This window comes from Rattus rattus, chromosome 2 (assembly GCF_011064425.1).
Source record: "Rattus rattus isolate New Zealand chromosome 2, Rrattus_CSIRO_v1, whole genome shotgun sequence".
In the NCBI taxonomy this organism is placed as follows: Eukaryota; Metazoa; Chordata; class Mammalia; order Rodentia; family Muridae; genus Rattus; species Rattus rattus.
The window spans coordinates 119770524-119794628 of NC_046155.1; the positions used below are offsets into that span (position 1 = coordinate 119770524).

Sequence of the window (24105 nt, forward strand, 5' to 3'; positions counted from 1 at the left end):
ACTTCACCCTCTCAACAACAGCTCCATCTCTTCAGGCCTCAAATAGATACTCTTGAAAACAAATTTGTCAAGCTCCTAAAGACTGACTGTTGTCTAGCTCCCACTGAGTCACCTGTGTGGGCCAAGGAGAACAGTCTACTGTTTGTTCTACTTTGTTTTTACAGTTTTTGTCGTTTCTGTTTTCTTTCTGTATAAGCAACGTACGCTTTTATCTACAGTTAAAATTGCATAAGCTTTTCTTTGAAACCAGCTGTTGAATAGCTTGAGTTAGCCTGCGATCACTTGGTTCCATGTTGAAGCACTAGAGCAGATGAGAACACGGTTGTTTCTGAGTCTGGGAAGAGCTAGCAGCAATTACCTCTGAGGGCTACACACCACCGTGGAGCCCAAGCCATCACTTATGCACCTTAACTTGGATGCCATGGCTATGTAGGCAACACCCACCATGCATGCCGGTCAGAAACAGTGGACAAACTATCAGCACACAAGGGTCTGCTTGCAGTTGGTTCAGGATCCATCTGATGGTAATACCAAGTCCACAGAAGGATCCTGCCACCCTGAGCAGGATCTTCTACCTTTTTGGATCTGAATAGAATCGTAAGTTACCAATATGGAAATCTCACCTTGGTCATGCTAAATACTGTTGTGCACAGTTATTTTAAATTGTTGTTTGGTGCATTATGAGTCTGATAGTCTTGTCTTTTCATATCAGGTTATCTGTGCAACCATTGCATTTGGAATGGGAATCGACAAACCTGACGTGCGATTTGTGATTCATGCATCTCTTCCTAAATCTGTGGAGGGTTATTACCAAGAATCCGGCCGAGCTGGGAGAGACGGGGAAATATCTCACTGCGTGCTTTTCTATACCTATCATGACGTGACCAGACTGAAGAGACTTATAATGAGTAAGCCACGTACCACATTCTGTCTGTCATGGTCCATCTCATGAGAACAGCCTGCCCTGCTGTTGTAGTACTTGGGTCCTGTTCTCATTAAACAGTCATAGAAAAGTGAAGGCATTTAATATGTATTATACAGTTTATTTGGTTTATCATAAAGGTACTACATTTTTGTTTGTTAAAGTCAAGTGATACTGACACACACAAAGCAGTGTTTCCAGACCAGGCAGGAAACCTCCAGAAAGTAGCTTCCTCTATTCCCTTCCAGACCCAGCATTATGCACCCTTACATATCACGCCACTTCCAGGAAAATAATGGACTCTCTTGTAGGGAGTTCGGGTTGATGGGGAGTTGGGGAGGGCCAGGTATAGAAGCATGTGACTGAGTCTCACTTGCTGACGTGGGAGAATTGCTTGAACCTAGGAACTGAATTGATTATGAGACTGGTCCAGGCAACAAAATGAAACCCTGTCTCAGAAAAACTGGGAGGGATAGTGAGGCCCAGTCTTAGAGGGAGGAGGGAAGGAAAAAGGAAAGGAGGGGCAATAGGGCCCAGTTCCCCTGTGTGGCCCTCTTCTAGTTTACCCTTCCCATTAGAGGCAGGCAGCATCTTGTATTTGCTGTTCCCTTTCCCAGGTGGCTTAAAATGTAAATGGTCCGCCAGAGATGTCCGGTGGTTAGACGCTTGTCACCAAGCCTGATAACCTGGGCTCAGTAACCCTTCACACATATGAGATAGCATATGTACATACATGCTCATATTGATGTGCATTTGTACACATAAGTAAAATATAAAAGTAATTTATTTTAGACTTATGTGTATATTTATTATAATTGGCATTATATAGTGTTACAGAAAATTGCATAATGTTGTTATTCAGGGTTTGCTAAAGCAGTTCTCTCTTAATAACTATTTAAGCCTTTTTACTGACTTTCACTGTCATCACCATGCACCATCCCAGCCTTGTACAGGCGCCTTTCAACATTTGTACAGTTACATATATCAGGTCAGTTTCAGCTGTCTTAGCAGGCCAGATAAATCTGTATTTTAGAATTTGATTTTATCTTTTGTGCTCCTTTCTTAAGTGCGTTTTGTAATCCTGTCCGTGTGTCTTTGAGACTGGTGTCATTTATGCTGGCCCAGGTCCTGAGCATAGGAAATGGCACTGGCCTCAGGAACTCTGTGAAAAAGTGAGCTACAAGTAGATTTTGTTTTGCCCCCACGATACTTGAGGGAGCATTTATGGAGGAACAGCCTGCGCCCTGTGGCGTCGGTGTAGGGTGGGTTCATCTGCACTTCCCTTGTTAGGGCAGTTGTTGGTTGGGTTGGCTTTTGTTTTATTTTGCTTTGCTTTTGTTTTTCGAGACAAGAGTGTTGGTTTCTTGTTGTTTTGGTTGGATGTTGGTTTTGTTGGTTTTCTTTTAAGATACCTCTCACTTTGTACAGCCCAAGTTGGCCTTGAACTTGTCATCCCCTGCCTCAGTCCTTTCAGTGCTGGGATTGTAGCAGTGAGCCACCATCCACCTCATGCTGTCTTTTTTTTTTTTTTTTTTTTTTTTTTTTTTTTGTTCTTTTTTTGGGAGCTGGGGACCGAACCCAGGGCCTTAAGCTTCCTTAGGTAAGCGCTCTACCACTGAGCTAAATCCCCAGCCCCCACCTCATGCTATCTTAAAATGCTTTATTACCTGTCGGCTCATTTTATCTTTTCTCAGCTCTAAACTCTGAGACTGTTACTTACCTATTGCAGAGAAGATAAGATGGAGAAGTAGTGAGCACAGGTCCCTAATCTTCAGGTTCATCTAACCACAAAGCCTGAGCGCGACCGAGCGTTCACTGCACCAAGCGGACACTCAGCACAAAGCAATGCGCTGTCACACTGGGGATGGCTGACTCTTCCACACAGCCTGACGAGCCGTCTTCCACTTATGGAGGCTGACTGATTTCAGCTTTATGATAGCTTGATATGTTCAATCAAGCCATACTTTAAATTTTAGTAGTAGGAGGCTTGGGAGGAGGGCTCTAATTTTTTTAATTAATTAATTTGTTTGTTTTATGTATGAGTATTCTATCTGTATGTACACCTGCATGCCAGGAGAGGGCATCAGATCACATTATAGTTGGTTGTGAACCACCATGGTGGCTGGTGATTGATCTCAGGACCTCGGAAGAGCATCCATTGGTCTTAACTGTTGAGCCATCTCTTCAGCCCTATTTAAATTTTATTTTATATATGTATGTAAATGCCTGAATGTATATGTGAACCATATGTGTGCCTGGTGCCTGTGAAAACCAGAAGAGGGCATCAGATTCCCTGAAACTAGAGTTAGAGCTGAATCTCTTCTGCCATGTGGGTGCTGAGAACCAAACCCACCTCCTCTCTATGGCAGCAAGTGCCCTAACCACTGAGCTACCGCTCCACCCCCTCCATTTTTATGAGTAGTGATTACCTTGTGATGTGGGGGGTTGGCAGCCTCAGCTTGAAATCAGTCTTAAACCCACCAGGGACAGTGACCAGCAGTTTGCGCCTGCTATGTTACTTGCCTCAGATCTTCAGGTACATTAAGTGCGTGTCCTATGTATATTTTCAACTCAAAAACAGGCTTATCAAAATATGATCTTTCTTTATTCTAAAAAAACACTTGTATTATTAAGTCTAAGTATTTAAATCATGATAGCTTAGCAACCATTTGAAAAAAGAATACTCAGAAGCTGGAAGTAAAATAGTGATTTGATTCTTTAGTAATCATGATTGCCTATTGATGGAAAGTATACATTGGTGAGTGTTTTTAAATTGCATTTTAATTTATTTCCTGTGTTTGCATGCACATGTGCATGCCACAGTGCATGTGTGGTGGTCAGAGAACAACGTGTGTGAGTTGGTTCTCTCCTTCCACTATGTGAGTTCCAGGAATTAAGCCCAAGTTATCAGGCAGAGCAGAGAGCAGCTACCTTGCTCAGCATCTCACCAGCCCCATTTCTTCCTCTTAAGCCTTGACTCAAATAGCTCACTCGCACTCCTCGCTTCTGTTTTGTGTGAGCACACAGAAGGGGTGATAGGGGTCAAATCCAGGGCTGCATGTGCGTGCTAGGCAAGCATTGTACCACTGAATCCACTGAATGACATCCCCAGGCCTGGGGGCTTCCCCCCTCCTCCAGCCTTGGGGCTGTTTGTTGGGTGGTTGTGGTAGGGCTCTCAACCTTGAAATCCTAGCTGGCCTAGAACTCACTGTGTAGACCAGTCTGGCCTTGTACTTTCCGAAATATGCCCGTGTCTGTCACCTCAGTGCTAGAACCAGTCCTGGTTTTTTTGAGACAGATTCTTACTATGTAACCCAAGCTTGTATCAAACTCATGATCCTCCTACCTCATTACTGAGCTGTGATTGCAGACATTTACCACCAGACTTGTCATATTTGCTTTACTCCACTACAACACAGCAACCAATAGTTCCAGCTTCACAAGCCTGTGACTCCACCACACACATATTACATTACATTGCATTACATTACATTACATATCACGAGCGTCCTCAAATGAGCAGTTTGGGCAGTGTGCAACAGATGTAGGTGTTGCTACTCCCCTTAAATCTAGGACATCCCGTCTCTGAGTTCCCTAGAAGTCCCTAGACTCTTGACCACTGTTTCAGAAGCCCTAGTACACCAGGACTTCAGCTGTGGGTACTGCCCGCTTCCTCTAGATACCCCACTTAGACGCGTCTGCTTAGAGAGGAAGTATTAGCTCTGTCACGGGAAGACTAAAAATGTAAAGAGACTTTCAATTTGATAAAAAAAGAAACATTTTAGGATGAAATAGCTTATGCCATTTCAAAATCCTAGTATTTTGGAGGCTGAGGCAGGCGGATTTCATAATTTCAAGGCCATTTTGTGAGACTTTACCTGGAGGAAGAGAAGATGACAAGGAGGAAGAAGTACACCATTCCTGTAAAATTAAACCCATGAGAGTGAACCTAAACATCCAGTGACTTGTGACATAGAAGATGTCATTGGGGCTGGAGAGATGGCTCAGTGGTTAAGAGCACGGACTGCTCTTCCTGAGGTCCTGAGTTCAATTCCCAGCAACCACATGGTGGCTCACAACCATCTGTAATGAGATCCAATGCCCTCTTCTGGTGTGTCTGAAGACAGCTACAGTGTACTCATATATAATAAATAAATGAGTCTTTAAAAAAAAAAGATGTCATTGGCACTGTGTTGTTAATAGCAATGTTCTTATTTATGAATTTATTTTAAATACTGTTTTTATGTTCTTTTAGTTTTCTACTGTAATATTTAATTTTGCTCTGTTCTTTATCTCTTTTAGTGGAAAAAGATGGAAACTATCATACGAGGGAAACTCACGTCAATAATTTATATAGCATGGTACATTACTGCGAAAACATAACAGAATGCAGAAGAATACAGCTTTTAGCTTACTTTGGTGAAAAAGGATTTAACCCTGATTTCTGTAAGAAACATCCAGATGTTTCTTGTGACAATTGCTGTAAAACAAAGGTAATTACTTAAGCTGTGGCACACACCTTCAATCCTAGCTCTCAGGAGGCAGAGGCAGGTCAGTCTCTGAGGTCAAGGCCAGGCAGGACCACACAGAAAACCTAGCTCAAGGAACAAGAAAAGAAAAAAGGAAAGGTAAGGCAAGCAGAGCTCTCTGAGTTTGAGGTAGTCTGGTCCAGGACAGCCAAGGCTACATTATGAAACCCAATCTCAAAAAATAAAATAAAGTAGTAAAATAATAAATAAAAGGAGGCCAGGCATAGTGGCCCATGTTTGTAACCCAGTGCTTAAGGGGCAGAAGCAGGAAGGTCAGAAATTCAAGGTGATCTTTTACTGCGTGATGTTTCAGGCCAACCTGGGCTACATGAAACCTTACTTCAAAAAGTAACAAAAAGTAAAAAAGATCCAACATGGGCAAGCAGGGTATTTTAGACTCAACTATAACCTGTATTTAGAGATCTCACTCTCAAAGCAATAGTAATAGTAGTAGTGTTTTTGAAAATCACTTGTTTAACTGTAAAAGCAGTGAAAACACCATGGTGATGTAATCCTGGCAGTTCAGAGACTGAGACAGGAGAATAGAGAACAGAAGGCCAATCTGGAACACAAAGCGAGAGCAGGTCTCAGATAACAACAGCATGGCTTCTGGGTAAGTTTAATATTGTCAGGCCTAATATAACACTCCCCCCAAGACAAGTGCTCTACCAAAAAACTATATACCCACGCCCCCACCTCTTACTTTATTTTTTAAAAGACCAGATCTTTATAGCTGGCCTCGTTAGTTTTAAATGTCAACTTGGCACAGCCTGTAGTCATCTGAGGAAGAGAGTCGATTGAGGGATTTATTGCCCAGATCAGATTAACCTGTTCCCATGTCTCATGTCTGTAAGGGATTCTTTGTCAATGCATGTAGGAGGACCCAGCCTACTGTGGGCAGCATCATTCCCTGGTCTATGTAAGACAGCTTGCCAGAGGGCCTAAAGAGATGACTCAGCAGTTAAGAGCACTGGCTGCTCTTCAGAGGACCTGGATTTGAATCCCAACATATATGGCAGCTCCCTACTGTCTGTAACTCCAGCTCCAACACCTTTACACAGATACACATGCAGGCAAAACAGCAATGTACATATAATAAAAATAAACATTTTTTAAAAAGGAAGAAAGAAAGCTAAACATGAGCCAGCAAGCAGTGTTCGTCCATTGATTCTGCTTCAGTCGTCTGCCCTGACTTCCCTCAGTGATAGATAGACCTGTAAACCGGAATAAATCCCGTTTCCTCCTAAGGTGCCTTTGCTCAGAATGTTTTATCACAGCAACAGAAATCAATCTAGAATAGTAGCCCAGGCTGTCCTAGAACTCACAGTGTGGCCTAGGCAGGCCTGAAATCTGCAGTTATAGGCATTGAGCCCTTTACACCCGGCTTACAGTTTCATGTTTTAATGTTTATGATGCCTCACTATTTACAGACCTGTTACACAGCGTAATATGAACTGTTACAGGAATATATAGAGCTAGGCAGCGCAGAGAGTGATTTACTCTGTGGAATCCGTAGATTTGTTGCCCATTCCACCCTCCTCTCCCTAGAAATGCTGCTATCAGTTCACTCATTTGCCAAGCAGCTGCTCTGTTGTAGGAATTAGGGCACATGCCAATGTGGAGAATTAGGGTAGATAAAGGCAGAAGCCTCGTGTAGTAATGAGGACAAGACACCGAGGAAAGGCGAAGAGGAACTAAAGGGGAAAAGTTGGGAAAGAAGAGATTGTCTTGATGATAGCCCATGTAGATAATCCAGCACTCAGGAGGATCTGTGGGGTCAAGGCTAGCCTGGTCTTCATAGTGGAAAAATTATAATAGCATCAGGGACTGAGAGGAGATCAGAGAATTTGTGAACTGCACAGATAGGCAGTGCTTTTCTTCCTAAAGGCCATCATCTCACAAGGGACAGAACACTGCTCCAGGAGTTGTGAAGGATGAAGAACTTAAGTTCTTCTATGTAGAGTGCTGGTAGGTAGTTGAAAGACAAGTTTGAAGCAACATATATCTTGCTACAGATGTATGTTACGGTACATGTTACCATATGAAGATATATGATTACAGTAGAGGCCTAATTGCATTATTCTATTCTAGAGCATTTAGCACTCAAGAGGCAGAGGCAGGTGGATCTCTGTGAGTTCCAGGTCAGACTGCTCTACATATTAAGTTCCAAGATAAAACAAGAATTGTTACACAGAGAGATACTGTCTCAGAAGAAAAGGGAGGGAGGGAGGGAGGGAGGGAGGAGGGAGGGGAGGAGGGAGAGAAAGAAAAAGAACAAGCATTTGAAAGTGTCTTAGTTTTTTTAGTATGGTAACAGATTATAAGTTTCACCTTAATTACTGTTACACTCTGAGTGACCTGGATCTCATTATAACAGAAGGTAATTGTTTTAATTCATAGGATTATAAAACAAAAGATGTGACTGATGATGTGAAAAATATTGTAAGATTTGTTCAAGAACACAGTTCATCACCAGGAACAAGAAATATAGGACCTGCTGGAAGATTTACTCTGAACATGCTAGTCGACATTTTCTTGGGTAAGTTATTAACTATGTTGTTTTAATTGTATCAGTTCAGATTAAATATCTAAGAAAGTGAATATAAGTGCATTTAAAAAGTTACTAAGGTGAGTTTTCACATTAAAAAAAATAATAATGATAGGACTAGCAAGGCAGCATCTGAATTTGATTCTAGAACCCACATAAAGAAATCCAAATGGTGTGCTAGCACATGGCTTTAATCCTAGCACTCAGGAGGCAGAGGCAGGCAGATCTCTGAGTTCAAAGCCAGCCTGGTCTACAGAGCAAGTTCCAGGGTTGCCCCGATTACACAGAGAAACCCAAAGAACTTAAGAAAAAGGAAGGAAGGAGGAAAGGGAGTGGAAGAGGAGAAGTCCAGACATGGGCTGGGGGCAGCTCGGTAGATAATGTGACTGCTGCTTCAGTAAGCATGAGGTTCTGGAGTCTGGATCCCAACACCCAGGTAAAATCTGGGCCTAGTAGTCCTGCCTATAACCTAGTGATGGGCAGATCCGGGAGCTTGCCGGCTAGCCAGTCTAGTCAAAATGGAGAGCTTCAGAAAGAGGCCTCACTTTAACCTCTCCTGTACATGTACCTACATTCATGCATGCATACACCACACACACAAAGCCAGATGTGGGTAACACATGCTTGAAACCCAGTGCTGCGAAAAACAGCAGGGCTCTCTGAGCCTCACAATCCAGCAAGCCTGCCACATGGTTAGCTCCAGGGCAGTGAAAGACCCTGTCTCAAGGAAAGGGGGACAGCATCTGAGGTACAGAACCCATGATTGTCCTCTGGCATCTACACACATACACAAGCATGCACACACATGGATGGATTCACATGCAGAAGGTAAGGCTAGTAAGGCTTATCCATGTTCGTTTGAGTGAGTAGAATGCAGTTTGCTTGGAGAACTACCTGTAAATTGCCTTTCAATTTAGATTTTTTTACTTTTTAAATCTTTTTTTTTTTTTCTGGAGCTGGGGACCGAACCCAGGGCCTTGTGCTTGCTAGGCAAGCGCTCTACCACTGAGCTAAATCCCCAACCCCTTACTTTTTAAATCTTATGTGTGAGTATTTTACTGCATGTATGGCTGCATGTCATTTGCATTCCTTACGCCCACAGAGTCCAGAAGGGAGCATTGGACCTCCTGAAACTCAGTCACTAACAATCGTAAAGCCAGTATGTAAGTGACGGAATTCAAACTCAGGTCCTCTGGAAGAATAACTACTGCTCCTAACTGCCAATATCTCTCCCACCGTGTGTGTGTGTGTGTGTGTGTGTGTGTGTGTGTGTGTGTGTGTGTGTGTGTGTGTGTATGTAGATCTCTCTTCTCTGCTTATGAAGTCAGCCTTCCCTAGGTTTTGTTTGTTTTTGCTTTTGCTTTTTTCAGAAGGGATTGATAAAAAGTGAGTCGGGTTTGGGGCAGATAAAAGATTTTGGGAATTCAGATGCCTTCTGCTCAAATGTGTATACCATGGAGGTACAGTGGGGCTCCTTCAGAGACAGTCCTGAATGCTTTAGAAAGAGAAAGCAGATGCTAAAACCACACTGACATTAGGTGGCTGTCTTACCCTCCAGCAACCCTGAGACTAAAAGATTAAGAAAATGAGTGCATGTTGCTGGAGAACACTGTGGCACTGACCTGCAGGCCCAGTAAGAAGTGCTGATGGATCACAGTGTGGGGCCCTGTCTCTGAATGAATGGCCAAACATACAATAAGTGCTAGTGAGTAAGAAGTCCGAGGCTGCTTCCAATGGTCATCCTCTGTACATGCAGTGGTAGGAGGGGAGGTGGCCAGTTGTGTCTAAAGGTTCAAAACACCCAGAAGGTGAACAGTAATCATCCAATATAGCATGGGTGTTGGTTGTCGGTGTTAAGTGGTAGGGAGCGCCTGTGCTGGGAGGACTGTCAGGGTTTGTGTGCTGTGTACATTCAAATCGACAACAAAAAGGCGATTGCCTGGCTGGAGGTGTCGGTGAGTGCTAGTGCATTTACCTAGCATGCTCCAGGTCCTGGGCCTGACCCTCGAGGGGCATACAGGTTAAAGCTGACTGACTTGGAGAGCGAGGCTGAGAAGGGCAAGGGTAGGTAAGGTTGTGGCTTGCTTGTCCACCCTTTCTTCTCCCTCCCTCCCTCGACAGCTTTTGCTTATCATGTTGCCCACATAACTTATATCATTTATGTATGACAAGATACAGTCAGGCCCCTAATTTCTGTAGTTTCATTTCAGGACATTTTTCTACTATAGAGCATGCCATGATAAAATGTCTTTCAAACAAATCTTTGACCACATCTCTGTTACACTATTTTTTAGGGGAGTGGTTTTGTTTGAGACAAGATCTCTCCATGTTCACCCATCTACATTTTGTGTGTAGATTTATAAAAGCATACTAGCCAGGAGGTGATGGCACACGCCTTTAATCCCAGCACTCAGGAGGCAGAGGCAGGCACCTCTCTGACTACATGAGGAGCTCCAGGACACCAGAGCCACACAGAGAAACCCTGTCTCAAAAAATAAAAAATGAAAGATAACTGGAGCGAACATTCTTGTCACGAATTCTTCAGCTTCTTGTTAGCTCCTACACGGGCATGCGTGGTGCACGGCTGACGCTCTGTCACCTAGGATTCAGCAGAGGCAGGAGTATTACCACGAATTTTGAATTCAGCAATAATTACATAACAAGAGCCTATATGCACAATAAGTTATTATCTCCATCCCCGAGGTTTCTCAGTTGTGCTCGGTAATGAGGTAGCTGCATGTCGAGAAACCCATTAGCAGGTTGGGGATTTAGCTCAGTGGTAGAGCGCTTGCCTAGGAAGCGCAAGGCCCTGGGTTCGGTCCCCAGCTAAAAAAAAAAAAAAAAAAAGAAACCCATTAGCAGAACGGTAGTTCCGATTCTAGAATGTCAAGGAATGAAATGGTTTAATAGTGCAAGATACATGACCAAAAGCCATCTGAAACTTCAGTTGATGTAGTTGTTTGGTCCTCTTAAATATCCAAAGTAAGTGTAGTTCCGATTTTCATCTGGGTTACGGGCTTTTAAGTAGGTCATTGTGATAAAATTATTACGCCAAGCATAGTGAGGCATGCCTGTAATGCCAGCACTTCGGAGGCAGAGACAGGAGGATCACCACAAGTTCAAAGCTAATCTTGTATGTAGATTGAGGTTCAAGCCAACCGGGGTTGTGTAGCAGACGGCCTCAAACAGTTTTTTGAATCCTGGGTGTAGTGGCACACACACTTTTGTCCCAGCACTTGAGAGGCAGAGGCAAATGGATCTATATGAGTTTGAGGCCATCTGGAACAGAGCTAGTTCCAGACCAATGAGAACTACATAGTGAGATCATGTCTTTTAAAAAGGGGGGTGGAGGCTGGGGATTTAGCTCAGTGGTAGAGCGCTTGCCTAGCAAGCGCAAGGCCCTGGGTTCGGTCCCCAGCTCCGAAAAAAAAGAAAAGGAAAAAAAAAAAATCTTAAGTAAAAAGGGGGGTGGGGTGGGAGAAGCTAGAGAAATGGCTCAACAGTTAAGAACTCTGCTCTTCCAGAGTTCAGTTCCCACAAAGTAATAGTGGCTCAACCATCTATAATGGATCCCATGCCCTATTCTGTCATGCGGGCATTCATGCAAATAGAGCTCTCTATACAGAAAATAAACATTTGACTTAACATTTAAAAGCATGTTAGGTTGAGAATGTCCTGTGCTGTTCTCAGGTTGCAGAGAAAGGGGCGAGACTTGAACCTCCACTTCTGTTGAGACTTGGTGAGGTTCTGTGTTCTGGTTGTGGAATGTGTATATGCTTTATCAGGGTGTAATAGAATATACAGACTTAAATATGTGCTTTATAAGTGAATAGATCTTTACGTAACTAGGACCAGAGATGGTATTTAGAAAACTGATATGGAGGCTCAATGGTAGAGGTCTAGTGTGTGTGAGATCCTTGGTTTAGCCCCAGCACTGGAAAAAAATGTCAAAAGTTCTTTGAAGGCCAGCAAGATGGTTCCACAAGTAAAGATGCCTGCTGCCCACTGACAACTTGAGTTCAGCCCCTGGGTCCCGCATGGTGGAAGAGAGAACTCATTACTGCAAGGTTTTCCTCAAACCCCCACAGCAAATGCTGCGGCACAATGAATAAATTAGTAGCTGGGTGTGGTGGGCCGCACCTGTAACTGGCAGTGGAAGGTGGGGATGGGAAGAGCAGGAATGGAAGGAACTTTAACAGCATCCTGGGCTGCCCCAGACCCTGTCTCAGAAAATACAAAGTGGAGAGTAGTGTAAAGCTACCAGCACGTATGTGAGGTCTTCGTTTCTCTGCTAGTTCTTCTAGTACAATTTTATAAGCTGTGAATGCAACAGTTTGAAATAACAAGTTTAATTTTGCTGTGGTTTTTGGTCAACATGTGTAATAGAACCAGGAAAAGTAGGAGCAGCCAGGGACTGGGGTGGAGTTTAGAGCACAGTGTGCACACGATGTGGGCTTCTACCCCAGCACTAAGAGAAAAAGAGGTGCAACCACAGAAGCCTCGAAATTCTCCTCAGACGTGCTCATAACTCAGAAATGAGGATCTGTCTGTGCTGTGGGCTTTCCTGTGAGCAGGTGATCCCTGGTTGTCTGCAGATGTCCTTGAATGACTTCTTAGCCTCCCGTCTGAACAGCGATGCACCTGTGTTACTCATCTACCCTTCTGAATCTCATATTAGGAAGTAAGAGTGCAAAAGTTCAGTCTGGAATATTTGGAAAGGGGTCTGCATATTCACGCCACAATGCTGAAAGACTTTTTAAAAAGCTGATTCTAGACAAAATCTTGGATGAAGACTTATATATCAATGCCAATGACCAACCAATTGCCTATGTGATGCTCGGGACAAAAGCCCACAGTGTGCTGAGCGGCCACTTAAAGGTAAGGTATTTAAGCATGCATCTCACTATCTCACAGCGAAGTGCCAAAATACATCACGACAAAAGTTTGCTATCCTTCCCGAGGCTTTAGGACTAATGCCACACTCCCTCTGGAGCATATTAGAATCTTAATTAGAAAGAGATCTTGAAATCGATCCAGTTAATATGATATTTGTCAAAATGAATTTAACAGATATTCAAGCTACTAAATCTTCCTATATTCCATAAATAAGTGTGTATGGGCTGCCAAGTGGGTACAGGCCCTTGCTACTGAGTTTCATGGCCTGAGTTGGATCTGGGACTACATTGACAAGGGGGAGAGCAGACTCCTGTAAGCTGTTTTACAGATGCACCATGCCGTGTTACATAAGTTCACCCGCACACAGAGAGAGAAGAGTAATCAAATAAGGAAGCATTTACCAGGAGAAAGAGGACATGCATACCCTTGTTCTGGGAAAGAAGTGCAAGGGCAGGCAATGTGGTCAACAGATAATGGCATTGCCATTCAAGTCCAGCAACCCGAATCTGGTGCCCAGAACCCAGGTAGAAGGAAAGAGCTGACCCACAAAGTTGTTCTCTGACCTCCATACCAGGACACACATGCATGCATGTTCATGTACACACACAAAGTATTAATAAATAGGATTTTAAAGTAAATTTTTTAAAAAATAAGAACAAACTGGGAAAAGCCCTTCCTTGGGCACAAGTGTGCCTCCGCCCACTCTTCTGAGTCCTTTCTTTATCACTAAGGTGGACTTCATGGAAACGGAAAATTCGAGCAGTGTTAAAAAACAAAAAGCTGCAGTGGCCAAAGTGTCCCAGAGAGACGAGGCAGTTATGAAGTGTCTTGGAGAACTTACAGAGGTCTGCAAATTGCTGGGCAAAGTCTTTGGTGTCCATTACTTCAATATTTTTAATACAGCCACCCTCAAAAAGCTTGCAGGTAAGTACCTGTGGGCCTTGCCCTTCCAACGCTGTTAGAAGGACCTGTGTCTTGTCTCTGTCACGTCTCAGACAGGCTCTTTTCATTAATTTGTTGTTGTTGAGACAGGTTTTTCCATGTCACCCTGACTGTCTGTATCTCACTATGTACAACAGGCTGACCTTGAACTCACAGAGGTCTGCCTTCCTTTGCCTCTACCTCCCAAGAGTTGGGACGAAAGGCAAGGGCCACCATGACTTGTTGAGTGAGACAGGGGCTTATTCTTTAGTTCGGGATGGCTGCAAAGTAGTCCTCGAGCTTTGAACTTCCTGTGTGCTGGCTTGTAAGCATGAGCTAAGGACCTTGTAAATCTTGGTCTGTTTTCATTTTTGGTTTAATCTCTGGGTTGAAAGCCCAGAGACACTATTTAAGCTCTTTCTTGAGGTAAAAATATATACAGTTCAGATATATGCTATAATTTTAATTTTATGCTTTTCTGTAAAGCTGAACGTTAGGATGTGAATAATTGCTTTCTATAAAGCCAGATGTCAAGTATTTGTGCGGCTGCCTCCCGTCCTGATGCTCAGCTATTTCCGTGCAAGTGCTTTGCAATGAGAGGCTAAACGTGAAAGAAACTGTTTTAGGCTTCTTTGAATCTGGATCTATAACACTGCTGTGTCTTTATCTAAGAAATATTTGCTGATCTGAGTTATTTGCATGGACTGAGATAACTTAACCTAGAATTTCAGTGGTAAGGTCTCTGGAAAGAAGTTGTTGTGATTGCCTGCATGTTCCCCGCTGTCCCTTCTTCATGAGTCCACATCGCCCTGCTCTCCCTGCACCCCACCCACGGCAGTCATCTTCTGTTCAGCTGCCCAGGCCTTGCTTGCCCTGTGTCATCACGGCAGCCCCAGCCCAGGGTTTGGTTTCATTTTATGGTACTGTTGTACTAGGAATTTAACCCTGGGCCCCACTGACTCTACTGCTAAGCTTCAGCCCCACCTAACCATTGTCCATGACACCAGAAGATGTCAACAGAATATTGCACATCTCAGGGACAAAAATGTAATACTGTTTTATCAAATCTAAAAATCTTTTTTAGGTCATCAAAGTATCAGTGTCGCTTGCAAGAAAACTATGAAATATGGTCATTTCTCAAAGGCAATACTTTATTTATTTTTTAAGATTTATTTAGTTAGGCTGCAGAGATGGCTCAGCGGTTAAGAGCACTGACTGCTCTTCCTGAGGTCCTGAGTTCAATTCCCAGCAACCACATGGGGCTCACAACCATCTGTAATGAGATCTGATGCCCTCTTCTGGTGTGTCTGAAGACAGCTACAGTGTACTTATATGTAATAAATGAATAAATCTTTTTAAAAAAAGATTTATTTAGTTATTATGTATACAGTGGTTTGCCTGAATATATGCCTGTACCCCAGAAGAAGGCGCCAAGATCCCATTACAAGTGGTTGTGAGCCACCATGTGGTTGCTGGGAATTGAACTCAGGACCTCTGGAAGAGTCAGTGCCCTTAACCACTGAGCCATCTCTCCAACCCAAGACAATACTTTATTAATGCCAAATTTATTACCTATTACTTGGTCTCACCACCTGTCTACCTTTACATTTTTATGTTAATATGTCTTATGTGTGTTTGGGGAGGGAGTGATGTGTATATGCGTGTAGAAACCAGAAGACAATCTAATAAGTTGTTCTTCAAGCACCATCTACTTTTATTTTCAACAAGGGTCATTCACTAGGACCTTGGGCTAGACAATTTGCTGGGCTAACTGTCCAGGAAGCCCCAGGATCTCCCTGACTTTATACCAGAGACTCTGGAGGGTTTGCCCAGCTTTTACATTGGTGCTGACAACCAGACTCTGACCCTGTGCCTTGCAGCCCTGTACTGACCCAGCCATCTCCTTGGCCCCAGCCATCTTTCTGAAGACATTCCCTGTAGTTACGCTCACTCTGTGATGTGCCAGTAGCAGCAAGTTTGCTGACCTGCAGCAGTACTGATTATCATTAGTGGGGGACTCTAGGTCTCCCAGGCACAGGCAGCAGTGTGTATAGGACAGCTGCGGTTTGTCCAGCAGTATTCATAAGATACTTCTTAAAACAGTGTGAAGCCGGGTATGGTGCTGCACTCCTTTAATCCCAGCTGGGAGGCAGAGGCAGGTGCATCTCTGAGTTGGAGGCCAGCCTAGTCTGCAGAATGAATTCCAGGTCAGCCAAGGCTCTGTTATACAGAGAAACTTTGTCTCAAAAAAAAAAAAGTTAAAACAGTATGTGAGTTAAGATCCATAAAAACGGGGCTGGGGATTTAGCTCAGTGGTAGAGCGCCTTACCTAGGAAGCGCAAGGCCCTGGGTTGGTCCCCAGCTCTGAAAAAAAGAACAAAAAAAAAAAAAAAAGATCCATAAAAACGGTGGGTTTTGTTGGCTTTAATGTAGTTTCCTAACTGGTCTCCTGAATTCCAGATGTGAGCATGGTGTGCTTTTAATTTTAATTTCCCCCAAACCACTACAGCTATAACACCTCACTAGATGCTGTCAAGGGGGTCATAGGGTCTGCACCTGTTTTCCTCCTCTACTTTGTCTCCCGCTAGCCCTCCTAATGAACCTGCTGTGTCCCAAGTCTATCACGGGGTGAGAGTCACAGATTGGAAAGGACCTGAAATCTACCCTCTGCTCAAGGCAGAGACGGGGTTAGCACCCTTCACTCTCCAGAACCAACCTTCTTGGCCTCTACCACTGCATCCTGCTTGCTCCATCCTCCTTCCTTCAGAGCCACTAAGCACCCCTTTCCACTCTTTCCCATACAGCAGCCAGCATGACCTTTAAGCTATCTCTGCTTCCCCCTGCGTGGCACTGACCAGATGAGGACTCAGCCGGGGCTGAGGCAGCATCAGTGTAGTAGTCTCCTGCGATGGGGGTGTGTGTGTCTGCAGTGCAGGGACAGGATCAGACGTAGACACAGAATGTGAGTTACAAATACAGGGACGTTTGTCTTGCGGCTAGACAAGCCTTGGCAGAGGGGACAGTGGGCAGGATCTGAGTCTGCATAAAGTCTGAGCACACGGCACAGGTCCTAGCCTCTCGCTTTCCACAGGCACTTGGCTGTCTTCCACTCACTACATTGACATCTGTGCCTTTGGTGCTGAAACTGTACGGTGGGTCCTGCCTTCTGGCCTGTGTGCTGTATTTCCAGTCTAACTTTACCTTTTAGAAAACCCCCTATGGGCCTGGTGCCCAGCACTAGTTGGCTCTTAACAAGCAGCTAAATAAGTGGATGCTCATGAATTCAGTGGTTTTTCTATGAGTGGTAATTTAAATTCTTAATTTTATATCCACACGCAGAATCTTTATCTTCTGATCCTGAGGTTTTGCTTCAGATTGATGGTGTTACTGAAGACAAGCTGGAAAAATATGGTGCAGAAATAATTCCAGTATTACAGAAGTACGCAGAGTGGACATTGCCAGGTTCAGTATCCTCCAAACCTGCTACTTTACATCCCAGTGTCAGCCGCTCTCCAAACTGTTAATGCTAAGCCGTGCATCTTACTGAGTGGGAACTAGGTAGTCAGTGCAGCCTACCCCTGTTACACTCGAGTTCAAACCCCAAGAAGAGTCCCTGTGCTGGTGCGGCAGGCACCTCTGACAAGCGTGGTATTTAGGTCCCCGGGGAAGCCAGTCATTAAACCTGCTAATGGAGCACAGGTGGAACCTCTGTGCCCATGGGCACTCACATTGCTGTTTTGGTAAAGCAGGTAAGTGGCCAAGGAGTCATGAGCCCTGGGACCCATTCCAGATCTACTATCACCTCACTTGCTGCGGGACAGCAACAACCTCTATGTGCCTTGGTGTCCTTATCTAAGGAAGGAACTTGTTATCTAACAAGCTTGTCTAAGATACGTAAGAGTAGAGCTTAAGTGCTTTGGGAAAATGATCATGTCACTGGAACACTCTGTCATTGAAAGAGTCTGACTTTGTGAAGACGTCAAAGCAGAGGTTCCCAAGGCTGCATTGGGTCTGCCCTGTGGTGTCTGAACACAGGTCCTGGCTCCTGTGGTGTCTCAGCACAGGTCCTGGCTCTGGTATAGAAGTCATTGGATGAGGGAAACAGAAAAGGGAGTATTTTGCCATAGGAGATAAAAGAGCAAAGTGTGCTGTCCACTTACATGCCAGCACTATCATCCCTAGCAGACCTGCTGCCTTAGTCAGGTTTCTATTGCTGTGATTGACACCATGACCAAAAGCAACTTGGGAGCAGAGGGTTGTCTGGCTTGTGTATCCTGAGCCATAATCCACTGAAGCAAGGCAAGGTAGGAGCTGAAACAGAGCCTGTGAAGGAACACTGCTTACTGGCTTGTTCCCTCTCTTGGCTTGCTCAGTCTGCGCCCCATTTACCCCAGGGCCCCCTCAAGGACAGCACGGCCAAAGGTGGGCTGAGCTCCTCCTCTTCATCAATCAAGAAAATTCAAGCAAGGTAGCCATTGTACCAGTGTATTGAGTTCAGGCTTTGGCTATCAGGAGCTTTACCTTTGACCTAGGCATGGTGGTGCACACCTTTAATCCCAGCACTCGGGAGGCAGAGGCAGAGGCTGGTGGAACTCTTGAGTTTGAGGCCAGCCTGGTCTGCAGAGTGAGTTCTAGACCAGGCAGTGCTACATAGTGAGATTCTGTCTCAAGGAAAAAACTAGAGTGAGAGTAAGCGAGTGTGCGCCTCTCCTCATACCTCCTGCCTCCGTGTTAGGAGAATGAGGCACACCAGACAGAAGAGCTGGGCCAGTGTGACCTTAGGCAGATTTCAACTTTGTAGGCACCTTAAGATGCAAATACTGGTGGAAATTAGGTTCTCCCTTGCAAATGTATGTTTTCATTCAGGCCAAGTTCCTGCTTGATATGCCAAGTGTTTGTAACAATTATGCAAAGAAATGACTTTGGTCTTCAAGGAGTAAAATACAATTCTGAATTTGCTGCTGTGTTTATAAGAGACTTGGTTAAAAATGGAGAACAGAATCTGTTGCCTTTTTATATTGGACTTATTTTCTCAACCCGTTTAAAATGATAAATAAAATCGGCTAACACTTACAACAGCCAATGCTTCCGTTCACAAGGATTCGCTGCACCATGTAAAATAACAGGCCTCACGTGAACTAAGCCTCACCACTCCAGTTGAGTTTTTAAGTAATGAATTTTGATTCTCTTTCATATAAATTGCCATTGAACACACTGGAGCTTTTCAAAATAAAAAGGTTTAATTCCCACTGAGGTGTTGGATCCATACGGCAGGACAGCAGCTAGTACTGGGCTCCGAACACAGGACATAGGGCCACCTGCAAATGTCTGCGTTTCCTGTTTGTAGCTGACGGTGGTTCCCCAGGCAGCAGAGGCTCTAGGAGGAGCACCCCCGAGGAGACGGAGGAGGAGGAAGCTGTATCTTCTCACTACTTTGCAAATCAAACTAGAAATGAAAGAAAGAGGAAGAAAGTGTCAGCCTCCCAAAAGCCCAAGAGAAGAAGAACTAGTTACGGCGGCGGCTTCAGAGCAAAGGGGTATGAATGGTCTTTATGTCTTTACAGCATCAGGTGAGGGGGAAGGACTGGGTGCACATAACTGCTCTAACAGTCACTGGTTATTAAATAGATTGATGGTTAACCCCTAAGCCAAAAATAAAAACATGACTTCAGATTCTTAAGTAATCTCATTTACAAAAACTTGTCAAACTTTGACCTTGGGAGTTTTGTTTCTTTTGAGGTAATTATTCTTAAGGTATTTTTCCACCAAAAACACGCTGAGTAAATAACACGTCCTTCAGGCTTTTGGGAGTCTACAAGTGTTTGCTACACTCTCCCTGCTGCAGGATTCTGTCAGCTTCTCTGCTACTCTTTTTAGACAGTGTCTCTATCACAGTCTGGTCTTGAACTTAGTTTAAAGCCGAGGTTGGTCCTCCTGCATCTACCTCCCAACTTCTGCCACACCTGGCTTATGTGATGCTGAGGTCCAGCCCTTAGCCTCCTACCAGCCAACAGCACTGCTGGCCCAGCTGCATCCCCACCCTCCCTGCCACTTTTACTGACCCGGAGGCTGAGCCTCCTAGTCTTGGCAGGATAGCTGAGAGGAGACCACTTGGGGAAATTCAAAGGCCGGGCAAGCCAAGTTTCCTCGGGGGCTGTGTAAGTGGTTTCTGTCTTCCCCTCCCTTTGCTTGGCTTTGGGCCGCAACATGTCTGCACAGGAGAGGCAAAGGTAGAGTGGCCAGGTCTTGGCAGCAGGCTTGTTTTCCACCTTTGGACTGTGTCCCAAGAGTCCCTCCCTCCCCTCTACCCCTGCTAGATGCCCATCACCTCCTGCCTTCAATGCAGAGATGGTGCACTCCAGAAAACTGCATATTGTAAAGAATTGCTTAGAATGGGGGGGGGGGGGCACAAAGCTGCTTGCCTTTGCAGTTTTTCTACCTTTTCTCCTTCTGAGTGAGAAAAACAAGATTGAGTTGGGGGGAGAGAAAGGCAGACAATATCACCAAATTGTCATTTCTTGTTAAACCCATAAACAGACTTCTTACGTGTGCTAGCCTTCTTCCAGAGTACAGAATTAAAGATATTTGTAAATAATGGTTTAACTGTGGTTTTGAGTGCGCAAGTGACCATCAGATACTCCTCAGTGAGGACATTTTCTCATTTCCTTCACTTATTCCTCTCCCTTGGGAAACACTGTTTCCTTAGTTGCTCACAGAGCATGAGACCTTAAAAAACTTCTGGTCCAAACCCCTTGGGTTTAGGATGGAGAAACCGGCCTGGCCTGTGTGGGAGGAAGGGCTTGCCTGAGGCCACTCTCGCCTGGTCCGCTTCCAAGGTGGGATTGGACACCGGCCTGGCCTGCCGGCTCAGAGCACTTTTACTTCTGCAAGTCCATGGACAGTCCTTGAAAACGTGGGCGTCTGTCATCTGGCTTTTACTTGTTGGAGTAGAAGAGACTAACAGTGTTCATTGCTGCTGGCTCCTTTATTTAATTTTCACAGCATTTGTTTGTGAGAAAGGAGCTCTTTGCTGTGTCACCTGGAATCTGATTTAATAAGGACTAAAACTCATATTTACACCAGGCATAAAGGTTTACTCTAGCACTCAGGAGGTAGGAGGCAGGAAGATCAGAGGCAAGGAAACCTGATACATATTGAGCTCAATGCCCCGCATACTCATGCATGCCTTACTCTTAGCAGTTGAGAGGCACACAAGTCTCTGAGTTTGAGACCAGCCAGGGCTACACAGAGAAACCCTGTCTCAAATATGTAAATACATACATATGTATGTATATATGTGTGTGTGCATGTATATACATACATATATACACATATATATACATATACATACATACACACACACATGCACACACTTGTGCACACACACACACACACACACACACACACACACACACACACACACACACACACACACACGCTCCAAAGCCAGTCTGGGCCATATGAGACCCTGTCTCAGAAAACAAAACCAGCATCCCAGTGCCCCACTGCCAGCTCCAGTTTCCATGCCGGGTGTAGTTAGTCTGTACTGAGAAGGGCTTTCTTCTGCCTGCCAGCGTGGTAAGTCTTCACCATCAACGGCAGCCTCTTTCCATCTGCTCAGCTCCTCTGGGTTTCGCAGCCCACCCTGAGGGGGGTTCCAGCCCCCAGGCTGCTCACCTGTGCGGTGGGAGAATACTTGGGGTTTCTTGCCAGAGCCCTTCATGACAGACCATGGGGGCTCCCATCTCCAGAAGCCACACAATGAGCCAGGTGTGTTTGGGCTTTCTGAGTGGGAGGAAAATGGATGAGCCCTTGGAATGAGGCTGCTGTTGGCAGATGCATTCTGTAAATCAACATAAACAGCAGGGTCTGCTCCCGGCTTCATTTCTCAGCAGGAAATAGCGCAGAGGGAGACTTGAGGATGCCTCTCCCAGATCTGCAGTGAAATTGCCTTTCCTCCAGCGAGGGGTTTAAAATGTTGAAACTCTTCACCTAGCCCCAGCAGCATGCCCTGGGATGCCACTAACTGCCCTGGTTATACAACTGATGGTGCACCTCAGTGGGCTTGCAGCGTTCTGAAGGCTGCCCACTGTCACTGTAAGCCAGCTGACAGAGTGGTTCGCTTTTTGTTTTATTAAGGGTAAGAAGATTGCTATCCTCAGGTCAGCAGAGAGTGACTGCACGACTCAGCTCAGGCGCTGGCAGGGCCCTCTTCCTCTTTGCATGAGACAGCAAGCAGAAAGTTCAAGTTGGCAGTTCTTTGAGTATTGGGGTGGGGGTGCAGGCTACGTGGCCCTAACGCATGCCAGACCACTGCATGAGGCAGCTTGGTCCTCCCTAAGGAGCCACATCTGCAGCCTTCCTAGGACTCCTGTGGCTAAGATGAGGCCACCCAGAGGCTCTGCCCCATCTCCCCCCACTCTCTACAAAGTTCCTTGCTCAGATCTGTGTCAGTGCAGTAATTCTAGGGTATCTGATGGCCAGAGATTCAGGGTCTCTAAGAGATGTCTTCACTTTTTGTTAGAATAGACCCAGAGGATTCTGACTGAAGGCTGTGGAAGGTGTGGCTGGAGAGGGGGAGCCTGAGGGTTGGTCACAGGCCACAGGATTGAGATACTTTAGAAAGAAATTCAGGGCAGAGTGTATAGTAGGGTAGGGAAACTTACCCTCCCATTGGGTTTCCAGACAGAAAATGCAGACATACATAAGACCAAAGAAAATCACATTTGTTCTCCAGGCAAGTTAGCAGACAGAAGACCGTTAACTTTGTCTCATTTAGCATCGTAATTTTCTTTTCTTTGCCACATTTTAGGGGCTCTACTACATGCAGAAAACCATCTTCTAAAAGTAAATTCTCTGGTGTAACTGGATCCCGCTCAGCCTCGTGTGCTTCTCAGGCAACATCAGCAGCCAGTAGAAAACTGGGGATTATGGCTCCTCCAAAGCCTGTAAATAGACCGTTCCTCAGGCCCGCGTATGCCTTCTCCTAACAGTTCCCGGCGCATAGCTCTTGTTTGTCGGCATCGGACCATCTGTGGATAGAAAGCTGTTAGTCTCCTTACGGCATTTGAAGTTTTCACTTCTATCTATTAATATTTAAATGTATCTCATGTGATAGTTCTTATTTTTAAATAAACATTTTCTTTGCTGCTACTGCAAATGTAGTGGCCACTGTTTCTCAGAGCATCTGTAACAATTGTGACAATGACTGAATCCTCCACCCCAGAGAAATCCTGAGTGGGACATGACCCGCTGAAGCCAGAAGAAAAGGCTGCATGGGACATTGTGAAATTGTAGAACTTCTTGTGTGAGACAGCTCTGACAAAAACCAACAACAAATGACAGAGAAAACAAAACATTACATAGTAATTCCTATAATATCAAAGAGTACCTATAAATCGTTAAGAAAAGACCAGCATGAAAGGCAGCAGAGCAAAGGCTGTGAGTACCCTGGTCTCCGCAAAAGAAGGTCCGGTGGCCCACGAGTATATGAAAAAGACTCCATCTCCCTAATTAAAAGTACAGATTCAAATATGAGGCGCTGTTCTTCTGCCTGTCAAGTTGTCGACACTAGGGCTGGGTGAGTGTCACAGCTAATAGTCCAGTGGCTCCAGAGGCTGAGCCAAAAAGTTCACTAGGAATTTGGGGTCAGTGGAGATCTAGGCAATGGACACATTCTCTTTTTAAAGGAAAGAAGGAAGAAAGGAAAAATAAAGGGTAGACAGACAATAACAGAAAAAAAAAATGCCTAGTCTATGCGGGATGAAAATAGCCAAACAGACTATGCTCACAAGAATGTGTTAAATATTGATCTAGCTCCTGGTTTGCCCTTTGTGTGATGCCCAAATCCTTGACCTCACTCAGGAGAAGGGAGCTAGAAGCTGCAGACCACTGTCCCGAGACCTCAGAACTGAGGTGGGCATGAGATGGCCATACTGAGGGACCACCTACTTCCTGCTATCTTTGGCAATTTAGTGGCGAGATTAGCCAAATGAGTTAGCCGAGAGCTGTTTGATAAGCCTTCCTGAGCAGCCGAGCCATGACTCCTGCCCTGGTGAAGAGAGGAAAGGATGGAACAAGTAACCAAGGTCACCTGGAGAACTGGGGGGTCGAGCAAGGCCCAGCATTCTCTGCGGCAGCTCATCCAGAAGGAAGGGCTGCTGCCACCTTTTATATCAGAAGCTCTGCCCCAGGCCAGCCCTGAAGCTTCCCTCAGCTCCGGGAACCGGTTCTGTTTGGAACTGATAACAGAAAATGCAGCTGCCTCCTCCCTCCACCTTGGCCTCCAG

General features: G+C 45.0%; 1 protein-coding gene across 1 annotated transcript in view; it reads left to right on the forward strand.

Moving 5' to 3' along the window:
• The window catches only part of Blm (BLM RecQ like helicase), an 86947-nt gene extending 63955 nt beyond the window's left edge, over window positions 1–22992 (forward strand). The window contains exons 15-22 of the mRNA XM_032893338.1: window positions 713–908; window positions 5225–5415; window positions 7852–7990; window positions 12678–12877; window positions 13627–13819; window positions 17156–17278; window positions 19164–19353; window positions 22629–22992. Of these exons, the coding sequence (XP_032749229.1) occupies window positions 713–908; window positions 5225–5415; window positions 7852–7990; window positions 12678–12877; window positions 13627–13819; window positions 17156–17278; window positions 19164–19353; window positions 22629–22806 (1410 nt within the window). The 3' untranslated portion in view covers window positions 22807–22992. The remainder of the gene's footprint in view (window positions 1–712; window positions 909–5224; window positions 5416–7851; window positions 7991–12677; window positions 12878–13626; window positions 13820–17155; window positions 17279–19163; window positions 19354–22628) is intronic.
• Window positions 22993–24105: the final 1113 nt, after the last annotated feature.